At 42.4% G+C, this 13349-nt stretch overlaps 1 protein-coding gene across 1 annotated transcript; it reads right to left on the bottom strand.

Annotated features, from left to right (window-relative positions):
• Positions 1-8346: 8346 nt before the first annotated feature.
• On the bottom strand, positions 8347-9326 carry LOC104525961 (heparan-sulfate 6-O-sulfotransferase 3; the record flags this gene model as incomplete). The annotated part of the gene is made up of 1 exon (XM_010169267.1): positions 8347-9326. A coding segment is annotated over one exon (706 nt), but the record flags the coding sequence as incomplete, so codon positions are not given.
• Between the last annotated feature and the right edge of the window lie 4023 nt (positions 9327-13349).

The raw sequence follows: 13349 nt of genomic DNA on the forward strand, positions 1-13349 counted from the left end.
GTTATCTGGGAACAGGCCGGGCTCGGTCAGGAGGGGGCTGAGCTATAACACTGGGTGTCATTCACTTGCATATTTTGTTACTGTTATCATTATCTCTACTATTTTAATATTAGTCTTATTTTAAGTTTTCTCTCTATTATTAAACTGTTTTTATCTCAACCTACAAACCTCCTTATCCCTGCCCCCTAATCCTCTCCCCTACCCCTGGGGGTGGGGGTGAACATCTGTGTTGGCTGCTGGCCAAGGGCTGGCCCCCGTGAAACTATCACAACAAGCAGCAGCTGCAGAGGGGCCAGGGTGACCTTCCAGGTAGGACCTGGCAGCTCGCAAAGGAAGTGAGAGTGGCTCCCACAAGCAAAAAATGCATCTTTGCAAGGTGAAGCCCCCCAGGGCACATCTCTGAGCTCTCCTGATTCCCACTCTGCTCTTTTGCACTGCTGAGTATTGGCCAAGTACCTGAGAAGGTATGTTCCACCTGAAGGCAAGATGGAAAAGAAATGCTCACCCTAGGAAGTGAGTAAAGACTGAGTATTTACCCCCAGGATAGACTCGGGGCTCATGAAAACTGGGTGGCCAAGAAGTATGGCCTGCATGCACAGCTGTAAGCAAATACAGATGAGAAAGCTTTTAATTCTGTGTTGTGAGATGTAAAGGAAATGCAGAGATTGGAAGGGGATTATGGACTCACATGTGGCTCAAAGGGAAGGTCCGATGGGGTCTCAACCCCAGATTTCTCTGCCCTGCCAGGCCACTCCTGGCCCCACCACTTGCCTGCCAAATGTCCCTGCAGAGGCCATGCTCTGGTGCCTCAGTGTGTTTCTTGTAGTGAATGGCCCAAAACTGAACACAGCACTCGAGATGTGGCTTCACCAGTGCTGAGTACAGGAGCACAATCACTTGCCTACTCCTGCTGGCCACACTGTTTCTGATACAGGCCAGGATGCTCTTGGCTTTGGTCACCTGGGCACACTGCTGGCTCATATTCAGCCGGCTGTCAACTAACACCCTCAGGTCTTTTTCTGCTGAGCAGCTCTCCAGCCACTCTTCCCCAAGGGGTTGCATGGGATTGTTGTGACTGAAGGGCAGGACCCAGCACTTGGCCTTGTTGAACCTCATACAATTGGCCTTGGCCCATTGATCCAGCCTGTCCAGATCCCTCTGTAGAGCCTTCCTACTCTCCAGCGGATCTACACTCCTGCCTAACTTGTCATGTGCAAACTTACTGAGGGTGCACTTGATCCCCTCACCCAGACCATTGATAAAGATGTTAAACAGGACTGGCCCCAGTACTGGGCCCTGGGGAACACCACTTGTGACTGGCTGCCAACTGGATTTAACTCCATTCACCACCATTCTTTGGGCCCAGCCATCCAGCCAGTTCTTCTGGCCCTTCTTGTAGATGGGCATCACATTTGTTAACCTCCAGTCCACTGGGACCTCCCCAGTTTGCCAGGACTGCTGATAAATGATGGAAAGTGGCTTGGTGAGCACTTCTGCCAGCTCCCTCAGTACACTTGGGTGGATCCCATCCAGCCCTGTAGGCTTGTGCATATCTAAGTGGTGTAGCAGGTCACTAACCATTTCCCTTTGGACTATGGGGGCTTTGTTGTGCTCCCTGTCCCTGTCTTCCAGCTCAGGGGACTGGGTGCCCTGAGAACAACAGGTCTTACTATTAAAGACTGAGGCAAAGAAGGCATTAAGTACCTCAGACTTTTCCTCATCTTCTGTCACCATGTTTCCCCTTGCATCCCATAAAGGATGGAGATTCTCCTTAGCCCTCCTTTTACTGATAATGGATTTCTAGAAAAACTTTTACTGTCTTTTACCACAGTAGCCGCAGATTAAGTTTTAGTTGGGCTTTAACCCTCCTAATTTCCTCCATGCATAACCTCACAATATCTTTGTAGTTCTCCTGAGTTGCCTGCCCACCCACAAGTCCTTTTCTGTTCACAAACAACAGGTCTAGTGGGACGCCTTCCCTAGTTGGCTCACTCACCAACAGTGTCAGGAAGTTATCTTCCACAAACTCCAGGAACCTCCTAGACTGTTTCCTCTCTGCTGTATTGTATTTCCAGTAGATAACTGGTAAATTGAAGTTCCCCATAAGAAAAGGGCTAGTGATTGTGAGACTTCTCCCAGCTCCTTATAGAGTAATTCATCACCTCTTCATCCTGGTTGTGTGGTCTATAGCAGACTCCCACCATGAAATCTGCCTTGTTGGCCTTCCCCCTGATTCTTACCCATAAACTCTTTAATCACCATCACCATCATCAAGCTCTAGACAGTCTTCATATATGAAGACTTCAAGAGCAAACCAGCAGTACAGATTAATTCAGTTTTGAAGCAAACGGAGCTAAAAAATTTAAAAAAATGTGAGGCTGATATGAAAATAAATTCTAGAGATGAACTGATTACTACAGGCTCAAACAGCCCCTGCTTACAATGGTGCCTTTTAAACAGTAGCTGTTTTGAGTCTAAGATGCTGTGAAGAACAATTAAGAAAACAAAACTAACCAGAACCTTTGAGAGCTTCCTTTGTTCTGCTACCCTCATCAAATGCTGCCTTTGTTGTGTCCCAAGAGGAACTTCTCATACATACCATATATATATATATATTTTAACTTTAATACAGCTTTCCACAGCACTTAGCAGAGGTCAGTTGACTTTGATCAAAAAGGTCTAGGTCATGGTCACTCCATCCCAACTTCCCACAGCATGGCGTGCTCTTTTAAACAAACTCACCTCCAGGGATGTCGCATGTCTGCAAAGATTGTTGTTAGGAAAAGGGAGAAATGTGAAGAGGTTTTGGTCTGATAAAAAAGTCATGGAACAGGGGCCTGGACTACTCTTGGAAGGAACAGACCTAACAAAGGGCCTCAGTTGCCTGTAAAAGAGAGGTCAGTGTTTCTTCCTTACTCAAGTCTGTCCATGCTCCAATATGCTCCCTTCCCTGTCCTAGTTCACTTTATTCATACAGTTACAGGAAGTAGCACGGCTGAATAAGCAATCAGCTCCTCCCAAGGTCCAAGCACTCTCAAAAGGTCTAAGGACAAGCATACAAGTCTAATGGTGTGGCAACAGACTGCAACTTCTCATCCTTCCCCACAGTAGCTCACAAGATTATCCTCACAGTTTGGACTGGTCATCAGTGCCCCTGGAGCAGAAATGAAGTCCAATGAATTCACTAGCACTATTTGCATACTTAAGTCTTAATTCAATCCAAATATGGAAATTCTGACACTTGGGTCCCTTGAATTACTGCTGGTGACTATTCAAGTCTTGAGTCTCCTGTCTTAATCAATCTGAGATAAAGCCCACTAAAGTAAATTTGAATCATAAGATTTGGTATTGGGCCCCAACATAATTAAATAGTAAGTTATATCAACGTGCTATTCCTCCATGTAGATATGTTTTGTTGAAAAATCCATAATTATGGTCACAGTAGACCTTTACTCATGCTTGAAACCAGCCTAAGATAAGTATTTTTAGTCACTTTTAAGGCTATATAGTAAGATGAAACCTTTAGTGTTTCAAAAATGCAAACAATGTTTATTTGTTGCTCATAAGTAATTCATGGATACAACAATATTCAACAAAACTTCTTCATTTTAAAGAGTTTTCTTAATGAGTATCATTTTACAGAAAACCACCAACAAATAAATATATGAAAACAATTGCTTTTGACATCACAATGGTTAAACACATTAAATAATTCATTAAATTGTGCTTTACATCAATGAAAATCCCTAGGTCTACAAACTATCTTTTAAATAGGAATAAAAGTAGATAATGTTACTCACAATACAATTGCTTAGTAGCAGAGTTCACACACATTATTGCACATAAACAGAAGGAAAAGTCCTAAAGAATAAAGTAATTTACAGCCTATTAAATTACCCTTTCATTTTAAATATGGCAACTGATGGGAACTCTTGATTTTTTTTAATTTTTTTTTTCACTTCCAACATTTGTTTGAAATCACAGAGCTAGTGATATGGCCAAGAAGCCAAGGACATTGTAGGCTATGGAATCCATTTTCCTCCACAAAATAACAACAAAGAAACTATTACAATAACCAAACTGGAAAAAGTGTTTCAGTGCAAACTGGGTACCTTTTCTGGGTATGTCTTTGCCACATGTAGGGAAGATAGTGCAATCTGCTCCAGCAGAATGATTTTATTGTGATTGTTCATCTCGTATAGGGTAGTCTCCACCAGCCTGGAAACAAGATATTCCTTATCCCAGACCAAAAAAGAGTGATTCCACATATATCAGGGGAACAGCAACAGAGGGAAAAGAAGTGTAAGTAAGTGAAATAACAAATTTCATAACATCAGTGTTCACAACTGATACAAGACTGCAGGTGGGAAACAAGAACCCACTAGTGCTGAAGGAAGCTGAAGTGTTAATGAGAAGGCCAACTTGAGAAACCTCCCAGTTGAGTAGTGAATGCCAACTTTGAAACATTGATAAATGCAAAGGTAATGTGACCTGCCATTTGGTTTGGTTGAATGATACACTGCAGTTAGGAAGTGCAGCTCTGAATCTGACTTCCATCACTTTTTCACTCTCTACTTCTGTTTTTAGTGAACTTCAAAAAACTACCACATATTGGGTAGAAGGCCTAGCAAGGCTATCACAGCCTCACTGTTAACACAACTGCAGTGAAGAATAAACTCCTACACCAACATGAGAAACAGTGGGTTTTTTTTCTTTCCCCATGGTGAAAAAGCTTTTTATTGTTAGCACTGATGAGTGGGATGAGACGACAAATTTTCATTCCTTAATAAAGTATGGCCCATGGGCAACAGGCTGAGTTCTTGGACTAGACATCAAATTACCAGGAACAAGTTTTAACAACACAGCATGTTTCTCTGTCTGCTCCAAGCCTACCATGAATTATAACTGCAAAGACAGCCAGCGCTGAGGATGTGATGGGAGAGATTAGCAAGTACATCTCCATTACAAAAGAATGAGATTTGTTTCAGCACCACAGTAGCAGAAGCCAAATTGCCTTGTTTAAGCAACAAAATAATGCCAGGAAGATGGACAGAAATCCTATAGTGTTGTTGCTCATGAAGGTTTCAAAAGGAACAGACTGTGCTTCGATCTCACACGAGCCAGTGTAATTACAGTGAAGTCTGTGCTGTCAGAGCAATGAAAACCTGGAATAACAGAGATATGAACCAGGGCCTTTATTTTGCTTTTGCACTACATTATTTTGGGCGCAGCGCCCAAGAGGAAAAAAGCTGCAAGCATGTGTCTTAGAAGTCAGCCTGAAAGTATTTCCAAACTGCTTTATTTTTCATGTGCCGGGATATTCTGCTAAGAAAAATAGTATTGTTGGCACTGGATCTACTGCTGAAGCTGGGGAAGGAGGTGCTGGGTCCTTCAATCCCAGGGTTTCTAGGCAGGATCTCAGGCACTGGCTGCTTCCCGCTCAACTGCTCCTGCACAAGCAGGGTATCTGCTCCACAGGCTCCAGGGGAAAAACCCAACAAACCAACTTCAGTGTTAACCAAATCCCAAGCGTTAAGGCAAATCCCTTTAACACAGATGCTACAGCACATTAGCAGCTCTTCAGGACCCTAATCTTGTCTCCTGGGAAATGACTGACAAAAAGGTTAGGCATAGCACTAAGGTATTGCCAAACTATTAAAGCTAATGTAAACCGCCCAAAGACTGTTTCGATTTTCCTCATTAGGCTTTGTTTTGTGTCAGGCAGAAGGAATAGCCTGGAGAATGGTTGGTGTGCTTAGACAGCTGAAACTGATGCAGTCACTGGTGAGGCTGCAGGGAACAATTTCTGAGCTCTCTCTTCTCTCCCCTGAAAAGATAACACTGCATTTTCTAAATGAAAAACAAGGCCCCCATTGCCGTGAGCAGCGCAGAGAAGTGACCTGTGGGGGAAAAGAGGCAGGGATGCAAGAAAGGGGACTTTGTTTGGTGCTCAGGAGGAAAAAGAAGGGAAGCTTTACAACAAAAGATGCACTGGGACTTATTCTACTTCCTTCCTAATCTCCTCCTTAATGTGAATTTGGCCCTGCATATTTCATCCCACACACCTGGCTTCTCTCTGGCACATCCCTGCCTCCTGCCAACCCTGCCTCTCCTGTGTGCCCCACACCACTGCCCACACCACCGCTGCCTCTGCCGGGGGGCCCTGCGGGGCTCCCCCAGCGCCCCCAGCCCCCAGTGCCCACAGAAACAAGGAGCACACCTCCAAATACTGGACATAGTGTACCAGGTGCCAAAGGCATCCGTCCCCTCTCTTGCTGCGGGGTCTGCAGCACAGGAGGAGATGCAGCAGTGGGACTGGGAACGGGTAGAGGCACCAGCTCCCTGTTGTCCCTGTGTCACCAGCCAGAAAGCTCCTTCCCTTTGCAGGGCCAGGGCCAGCCCAGCCTGAAGCCCCAGTGCCAGTGGGTAAGATGGCAGCCCTCTGTGAATTACCTGCACTGCACTAAAGGTGCAATAATACCGGTCAGGCTTAGCTCTTCATGGCCTCGCCATCCTGCAGCCACGCAGAGTGAGCTTCAGTCCTAGACTGTAAACATTTCAATTCAGATCTCTGAAGGTAGGTGTCCACATGGGAGCAAGGTGTCTGAGCGCCTCTTCCAGGTGATGGGGATCCAAGTGGTACTGTCCAGGGCATCTAGAAAGCTCTTCACTCTTCTCTAAGGCAGACAGGCCATGCTCAGGCAGGAGAATAATGAACTGCAATCCTGCCTTCTTCCTTCCAAACATGGAGGTGGGAGGAGATGCACGTGATCTACCTGTGGAACAGGTATTAGGGACCAAAACCTACCGCTACTAACCTCAAAAGTAGCACGTTGACAACAAGGCATAAAAAGCAGAATATTGCTAATAAACTACACTGATAATGAGGCATCATCCTGGTGGCCCTCATCACTTCTTAACAGACTTTATGACATTCCATGTTTAATGTATTATTGTACGCATTAACTCTCAACAGGATTGTTAGATCGTATTTTTGATATTGTGCATAGATAAGTAGCAATAGCACTGTTGGAAGAAAAGAAGATACAGCATGCACTAAAAAAAAAAAAAAAGACTTGGAAATGAAGGGACAAATTTTCAAATTCAGCCTCTTTTTTCAGTAACACATTATTTTTTTACTGACTGGTAAATAAATGAGAAATGTGCATCCACATCAGGTACTCCAGTATCTCTAATTAGCAAATCTGTAAGGAAAAGCCATTCATGCATGCAATAATATACTTTCAGCATCTCGATTTAGCAGCCACGTTGAGGCACTTAGAGATATTTCCTCCTAATGCTCTACACTTATGCTAGAAGAAGAAGGAAAAAAAACTGTCAAAAGATCTATGGTGCACAGGACCCTCTTTTTAGAATTTCACTATTACGAATGGAACAACATAAAATCTTGGAATAAACAGATGCATTTCAGCCACAAGAAACTAACACGTGGAGGAAGAACCCACTGAATCTTTTTCTAGACAAGGAAGAAAACCAGATATAGATCTCTCATCATGAAAACAATAAATTTACAAAGAATCTTCATACAGAGTAATAAATATTAAGACTTTCCACATATCCATTATGCATCCTATAAAAACAAAAGCTGATTCTTTTTCTAGCCACTACCATAGCTAGAGAGAAAACCAATGTAAATTCTATTCACTTGGCATCAATGTATTTAACAGACAATATCATAAACCTGCCTGCCTTCACAGACAATGTATCTCCAGGCTTTTACAGCAAAACTGGAAAATGACACTCTAATATTTAAGCTTTTCCTGCTCTCTCTTTCCTCTTCCCTGTAGTTTGCTTGGCCCCTCTTCACCTTTTGTGTGTGTGAAGGCTGATTACATTGTCTCCAGTCAGATAATCTCTGCGATGTGTGCCCAGCTGCCACGTGGACCTCATTTCTCAAGACATTCCCTTTGCCACATGTACTCAGAAAGACAGCTGCTACCTGGCTGGGTTCAGTACTCTCAACATCGGCAGAGAAATAAGCTAACCCCTCCATCACTTCACTTACATATCATCTCTGATTGCTGGCTAACAGAACAGAACAAGTGACACTCCAATCCCACATTTCCTAGGTCTTTTTTGTAATAATCTCAGCAAATTCGTCCCTTAATCAAAACACAGCATGCAGAAGTTTGAAGGGCAATGTGCTCTCCTCCATTTCATTCACTAGAAAGCTATGCACTACAGTTGCAGGATGAAATAAACCAACTCTCATGTCACAGAGGAACCAAACCAAGTATTTTTTCCCAATTTTTCAATCATGTCTGCACAAGTTTTGGTAGCTCAGATTGTATAGGGTACATCTGTTAATGCAAAGGATATAGCTTTCTCTTCAACCCATCCTCATAGATTAGGGCTTTGACAGAAGTCTTTTTGGACAGGAATCTATTCTACTGTAATTTAATAACACTAATCGATGCCTATTGAGAAAAAAAATACATTCTCCTCACTGGCAGAAACCAAGAAAAACTGAGACAAGGACGAGTAGTTTTCAGATGTGGTCTCATTTACTAAAGCAGCAGGCCTTCCTTGGCTAGTTCTCAGGTAGCCAAGTAGCAAATACTCTCTGATCCTCTCATCAGTTAGTCAAGATAGAGGAGCATCACCACCTTGCGATGTGACTATTATAATCTTCAGTAATGGCTACTTCTGCTGCCTCTTCCCTTGGCCATTCGTGAGCTCTCTGCTCCCGCAGCAGCCGACGCTCCTCTCGCCTCTTTAGCCGGTTCTTCTGATGCTCCTCTTGCTTGGAGTACTGGAAGCGCTGCAGGAACAGGTCCTTCGCATATTCGTACAGCTGCATGTCCAAGAAATTCAGCTCCTCTATCCGTTGCCGCACATCCTCACCGATGTCCACATTGGAGGCCCGTGTAACATTGAATTGGGTGAATGGGGAAATGAATTTCAGGTTGAATGTCCTCTCAAAGAGATACTGTGTTTTCCTCTGAAATTCCGTGAGCCCGAAGAAGGCCATATTTTTCAGATTGTTCTTGGCGCTTTGGAGAAGAATCATATTTCTTTCACTCTCGTTCATAAAAGTCAAGTTGTAGCATCCCACCAGGCTGAGGTCTGCCAGCATGCGCACCTGGCGGTTGTTGGCCAAGTTGTAGCTACAATCCATGAATTCCTGTAAACTGACTCCAGACCAGTCATCTCCTTCATAACAGGTAGGCAGCTCATCTGGCGTTGGGCTTCTTCCATCACACATATGAAGGGAAGTTTTCCATGTCGCACCCCTCTGGACGTGCTTCCATTCACTCAAGTACCGTGACACCGGATCCCTCAGCATCGTGATGTAATAGAAGTTCCTGAAACATATCATTAAACACAGTTTTAAGATTCAGTGGATTTCACTTTTTTATTCTCCACTAAAATTATTACCAGCCACTGCCACCACCCCTTGCACTTTTTCCAGTGTAATGAAGGCACTTTAAGTGAAACAGTAAAAAGTGTAAAGCTTCATAAATACTGTGCATAAAATACAAGGTAAATTGGGAGAAAGATAGAGTGATGAAAGGAAACAAGCAACTATAAGAGAAATGGAATTACTTTGACCTGTCAGCTATTCAGTGGTAGTTACTTTATGTAGAAGCCAATTAACTGGAGTGTACTCCCTTCTACTTTGAAATGTTAACCCTCTGAAATATCAGAAACAGTGGGAAAAGGGATTTATATAATCTTGCCCCTTCTCTTCTGGACTGAGACATGCATGTCTCACAAGGTGCACAAGATGATAATCCATACAGCGCTTGGTCAGAATATAAGAGAAGCATGAGCAATTTCATTTGGATGCTGCAAGTGCTAAAAATAACACCTTGTGGAAGACTGGCATGAGCCATCTACTTAAGAAGAACCCTGTTATTAAAAGGGTTGGAGTGGAGATAATGAGAGACCCAAAATCCATTCATATGACTTAATTTCAGACAAGTGCTGGATTGAAATTAGTTATAATCGTGTCGTACAAAAGCATTTGTTGATATAAAGATTATCATTATCCCACCTCACCTGTCAAGAATAGAAAAGAGACAGCAAGAAATAATGATTTGAAATAGAGCAAATAACTGTAGAATTCACATTGTCAGTTCATCTTTTAGATATTGGATTCAGTTTCTAAATCTATTTATGGCAATCTGAAATGGACTGCAATTGAGTATGTTTCAAACAGGCTTTCACAGATTGAGTTTTTTACTAAGAAATGTTTTATTCAATAACAACTCACCTGAATTACAGGATGATATCATAAAGACAAAGCAAAACCGAAATACTTATGATTTCTGTCAGCTAGAATAACCAGCAGAAGATTCATGACTAAAATTAACACACAGTCTGGTACAAAAATAGGCTCGTGAGTTTGCATGACTCATCTGACTGCAAACAATACATTAATAAATCATGAGCCCTAAGATTTCTTGAGAAAAGTCTGATCTCAGTACTCTTTCTTGAGCCTAGAGAAGGACTAAGCAAGTAAGCAGGAGGCAAGCTTGCCCTGTAAACAAACCAACACTTTGTGAGGGCCATCTCATACAGGAGCTAACTCCAGTAAAACAAAAAATCTTGAAATTGCTAACAATCTCCAAGACAACTACCTTTCTTTTTCAGATATCACCCATTTTCTCCCACTAAAGATTCCCCATAGCTTCTCTATAAACCTCAAGTTTGCAATGAAAATAGATATTTCCCCACATATTCCTAAAAATGCAGATATTTTCCGCAGTGCAATGAGCAAAAGGAAACAGGGCTGAATGCTTTGTCCTTATTCATTCTGAGTTCTCCACTTACAGGATTTATACTATATTTTCTGGAATAAGGTTATGAGGCCAAACTATGGACTACATTCTGCTGCAGGGTTGTTTCTTGAACTATTATCTAATGGCAACAGCTATATAAAGAATTATCTCACAGCAGAAGGGTTACAGGTGGAAGGATATAAACTAGGGAGTGCCATGGATGTATTTCTATTATCACTTGCATCAGAAGCCATGATTTGTGTTAGCATCAGATGATACTCTGAAGGATGATATTTCCAAAATCATTTGCAGCTTGCGTTTTCTGGTTGCCGCTCACACATGATCAAACTGCACTTCAGCTGTTTTGACCGCTCCAGTTACTTACTCCAGTTACTTACAGACAGTGAACCCAAGGATCACACAACCATCTATAGACAGGTATTTCTAAAATCCCTCTTCACTACTCCTGTATAGTAGGAAGGACCAGAAATCCTCCTGTATGCCCTGCAGAATAGCCCTACCACGAAAAGCACAGTCTTTAAACACCTCAAAGACAGCTTTCCCTTCTCAGATTGGATGCTTAGCACATCTTGGCTCTGCCTTGCGTGTATGCACATTAAGAATTGCTTTCCTACTGACAGGACAGAAAGTGGACACATTTCACTAGCGTTGTGGAGATAAAGCAGCCCAACTCTCAAACACCCATCAGCTCTGAGTGTAAGACACTGTTGTTACAACATCCAGCAGGCACTGATAGGGTTGTGCCGGAAAAATGACTGAAGCTCCATGGGAGCAGAAATTAAAAAAAAATGGACAAAAATTCAGAGGTGGTTGCCAACATCTACATTGACAGAGATGTGGTATTGGTTTAGTCCTTGTATTACTGCCCCTCCCCTCTTTGGATAATTTTGGATGTTGATATGTGGTAACAGATGGGTTTAAAAGTTGCTCTTGACAATTATTTATACCTCTAATAATAGTTCTGTCTTCCCTCACCCATCTCCAGCAGTCCCAGTCAGGCATGACTCCAAAAAACAACAATTAACAAAAATACCTCCTTTGCATCAATCATTTCCATTTCATTCCTGGATATGTAAATGTGTTCGATGTGCAATAAACAGGAGTATGAAACAAATGCAGGGAAATGAGAACAGAGTGTCTTAGTACAACATCCGCAGCTTCCCTTATGCAGACTGGGCGAGGAACTTTAGCCAGTCTGTTGCTGCTCCTCCTTGTGGCTACCTGACTTCGGCATCTGTTTTTGCTATCCTCATTAATTTGCTTCTAGTTTGTGCATTGCTCAGAGGATTGCCTTCTTGTGTTATCAGCTGAACGGTTTCTTTATCTGGAAGACAGCCTTTAACAGCAGCCCGATACAAATTTATTTTCCAAGGCACTAATAACTAAGAGTGCAGCCATCCTTGCCACATTCACAGTTTACAACCTTCTGTTTAACCTTCTGTTCGTGACTCTCCGTCACCCTTTTCACCTATCTGCAGTTGGAAGACCTTATGATTCTTCCACCTGAGCCTGGGCAATGTCCAGATGACATTGTTACCATGCTACACAGAGGACTGGGGGATACTGCGCAGCAGTTGTGGCACAGATTTTTCTTTCAGGGAAAAGGATGTCATGTCTCTAGAATAATGATATAAGTAAAAATACACAGGTCATGCACGTTTGTTTCAGTTGGAAAATTACAAAAATTATCTTAGGAACTTGTTTTGAAATGTTGACATTTATGGATTTAATATAGCAGCATTTCAGAGCACCCAGTGCCTGATACACAGTGTTCAATCACAATAGGAATGGCTGAGGAGTCAGCTCATAATAAAGACAAGAAGCAGTTCATAAAATCATGAAACTGGGTACGGTCTTCAGCCTCCCTTTTCTTCACTGTTCAGTAAAAGAGCAACAAGTCAGCTATATACTGAACATGCCTGAGTCACTCTGAACACAGACGGGCACTTGTTCTCGTCGGTGCATATGACCCCCTTGCATTGCCCGTGCTCGTGCTTACGTGGCTATGTTAAACTCCACAGCTACCCACTGTGGGAAATACTCAACAAAGAATTAAGTAATAACTTCTGTTACTCTGTTTGACAAAGCAAACTCATCACAGACTTACTGGCTTTGCTTCAATGGACTCCCATCATCGATTACTCAAATTGCTGTCACAGACAGCCTTAGTGCTGAACAGCGAGCTAAGAAGAATACACTGGCATGTCAGTGAGAAGAAATTTTACAACAAAATATTCCAAATTAATTAAAACTCATACAAATTATATCTATATCTATCTCTGAGTGCATGCGTTCATGTGTGTGCATAAAAATTTACAGTGGAATATGGCCATAATCTGCAGTTGTCAATGAAAGAAAAATCATAGTAAAAGCATAGTGTGTATTTGCCAATGTAGTGTGTATTTGCCAACCCTCTGAAATATTGTCTATATAAACACGTAGACATGTACAAACACTTTATATTGCATTTCAAACACCAGCTCACTAGTCATGGTGTTAGCTCCTCCTGAAAGGGAGCTTCATACAACTTCTCCAGATTAAACAATCTTCTTTTGAGCATAATGTAGTGAAATTAACAGGTTA

This window comes from Antrostomus carolinensis, unplaced genomic scaffold, assembly GCF_000700745.2.
Source record: "Antrostomus carolinensis isolate BGI_N321 unplaced genomic scaffold, ASM70074v2 scaffold2726, whole genome shotgun sequence".
NCBI classification, from domain to species: domain Eukaryota; kingdom Metazoa; phylum Chordata; class Aves; order Caprimulgiformes; family Caprimulgidae; genus Antrostomus; species Antrostomus carolinensis.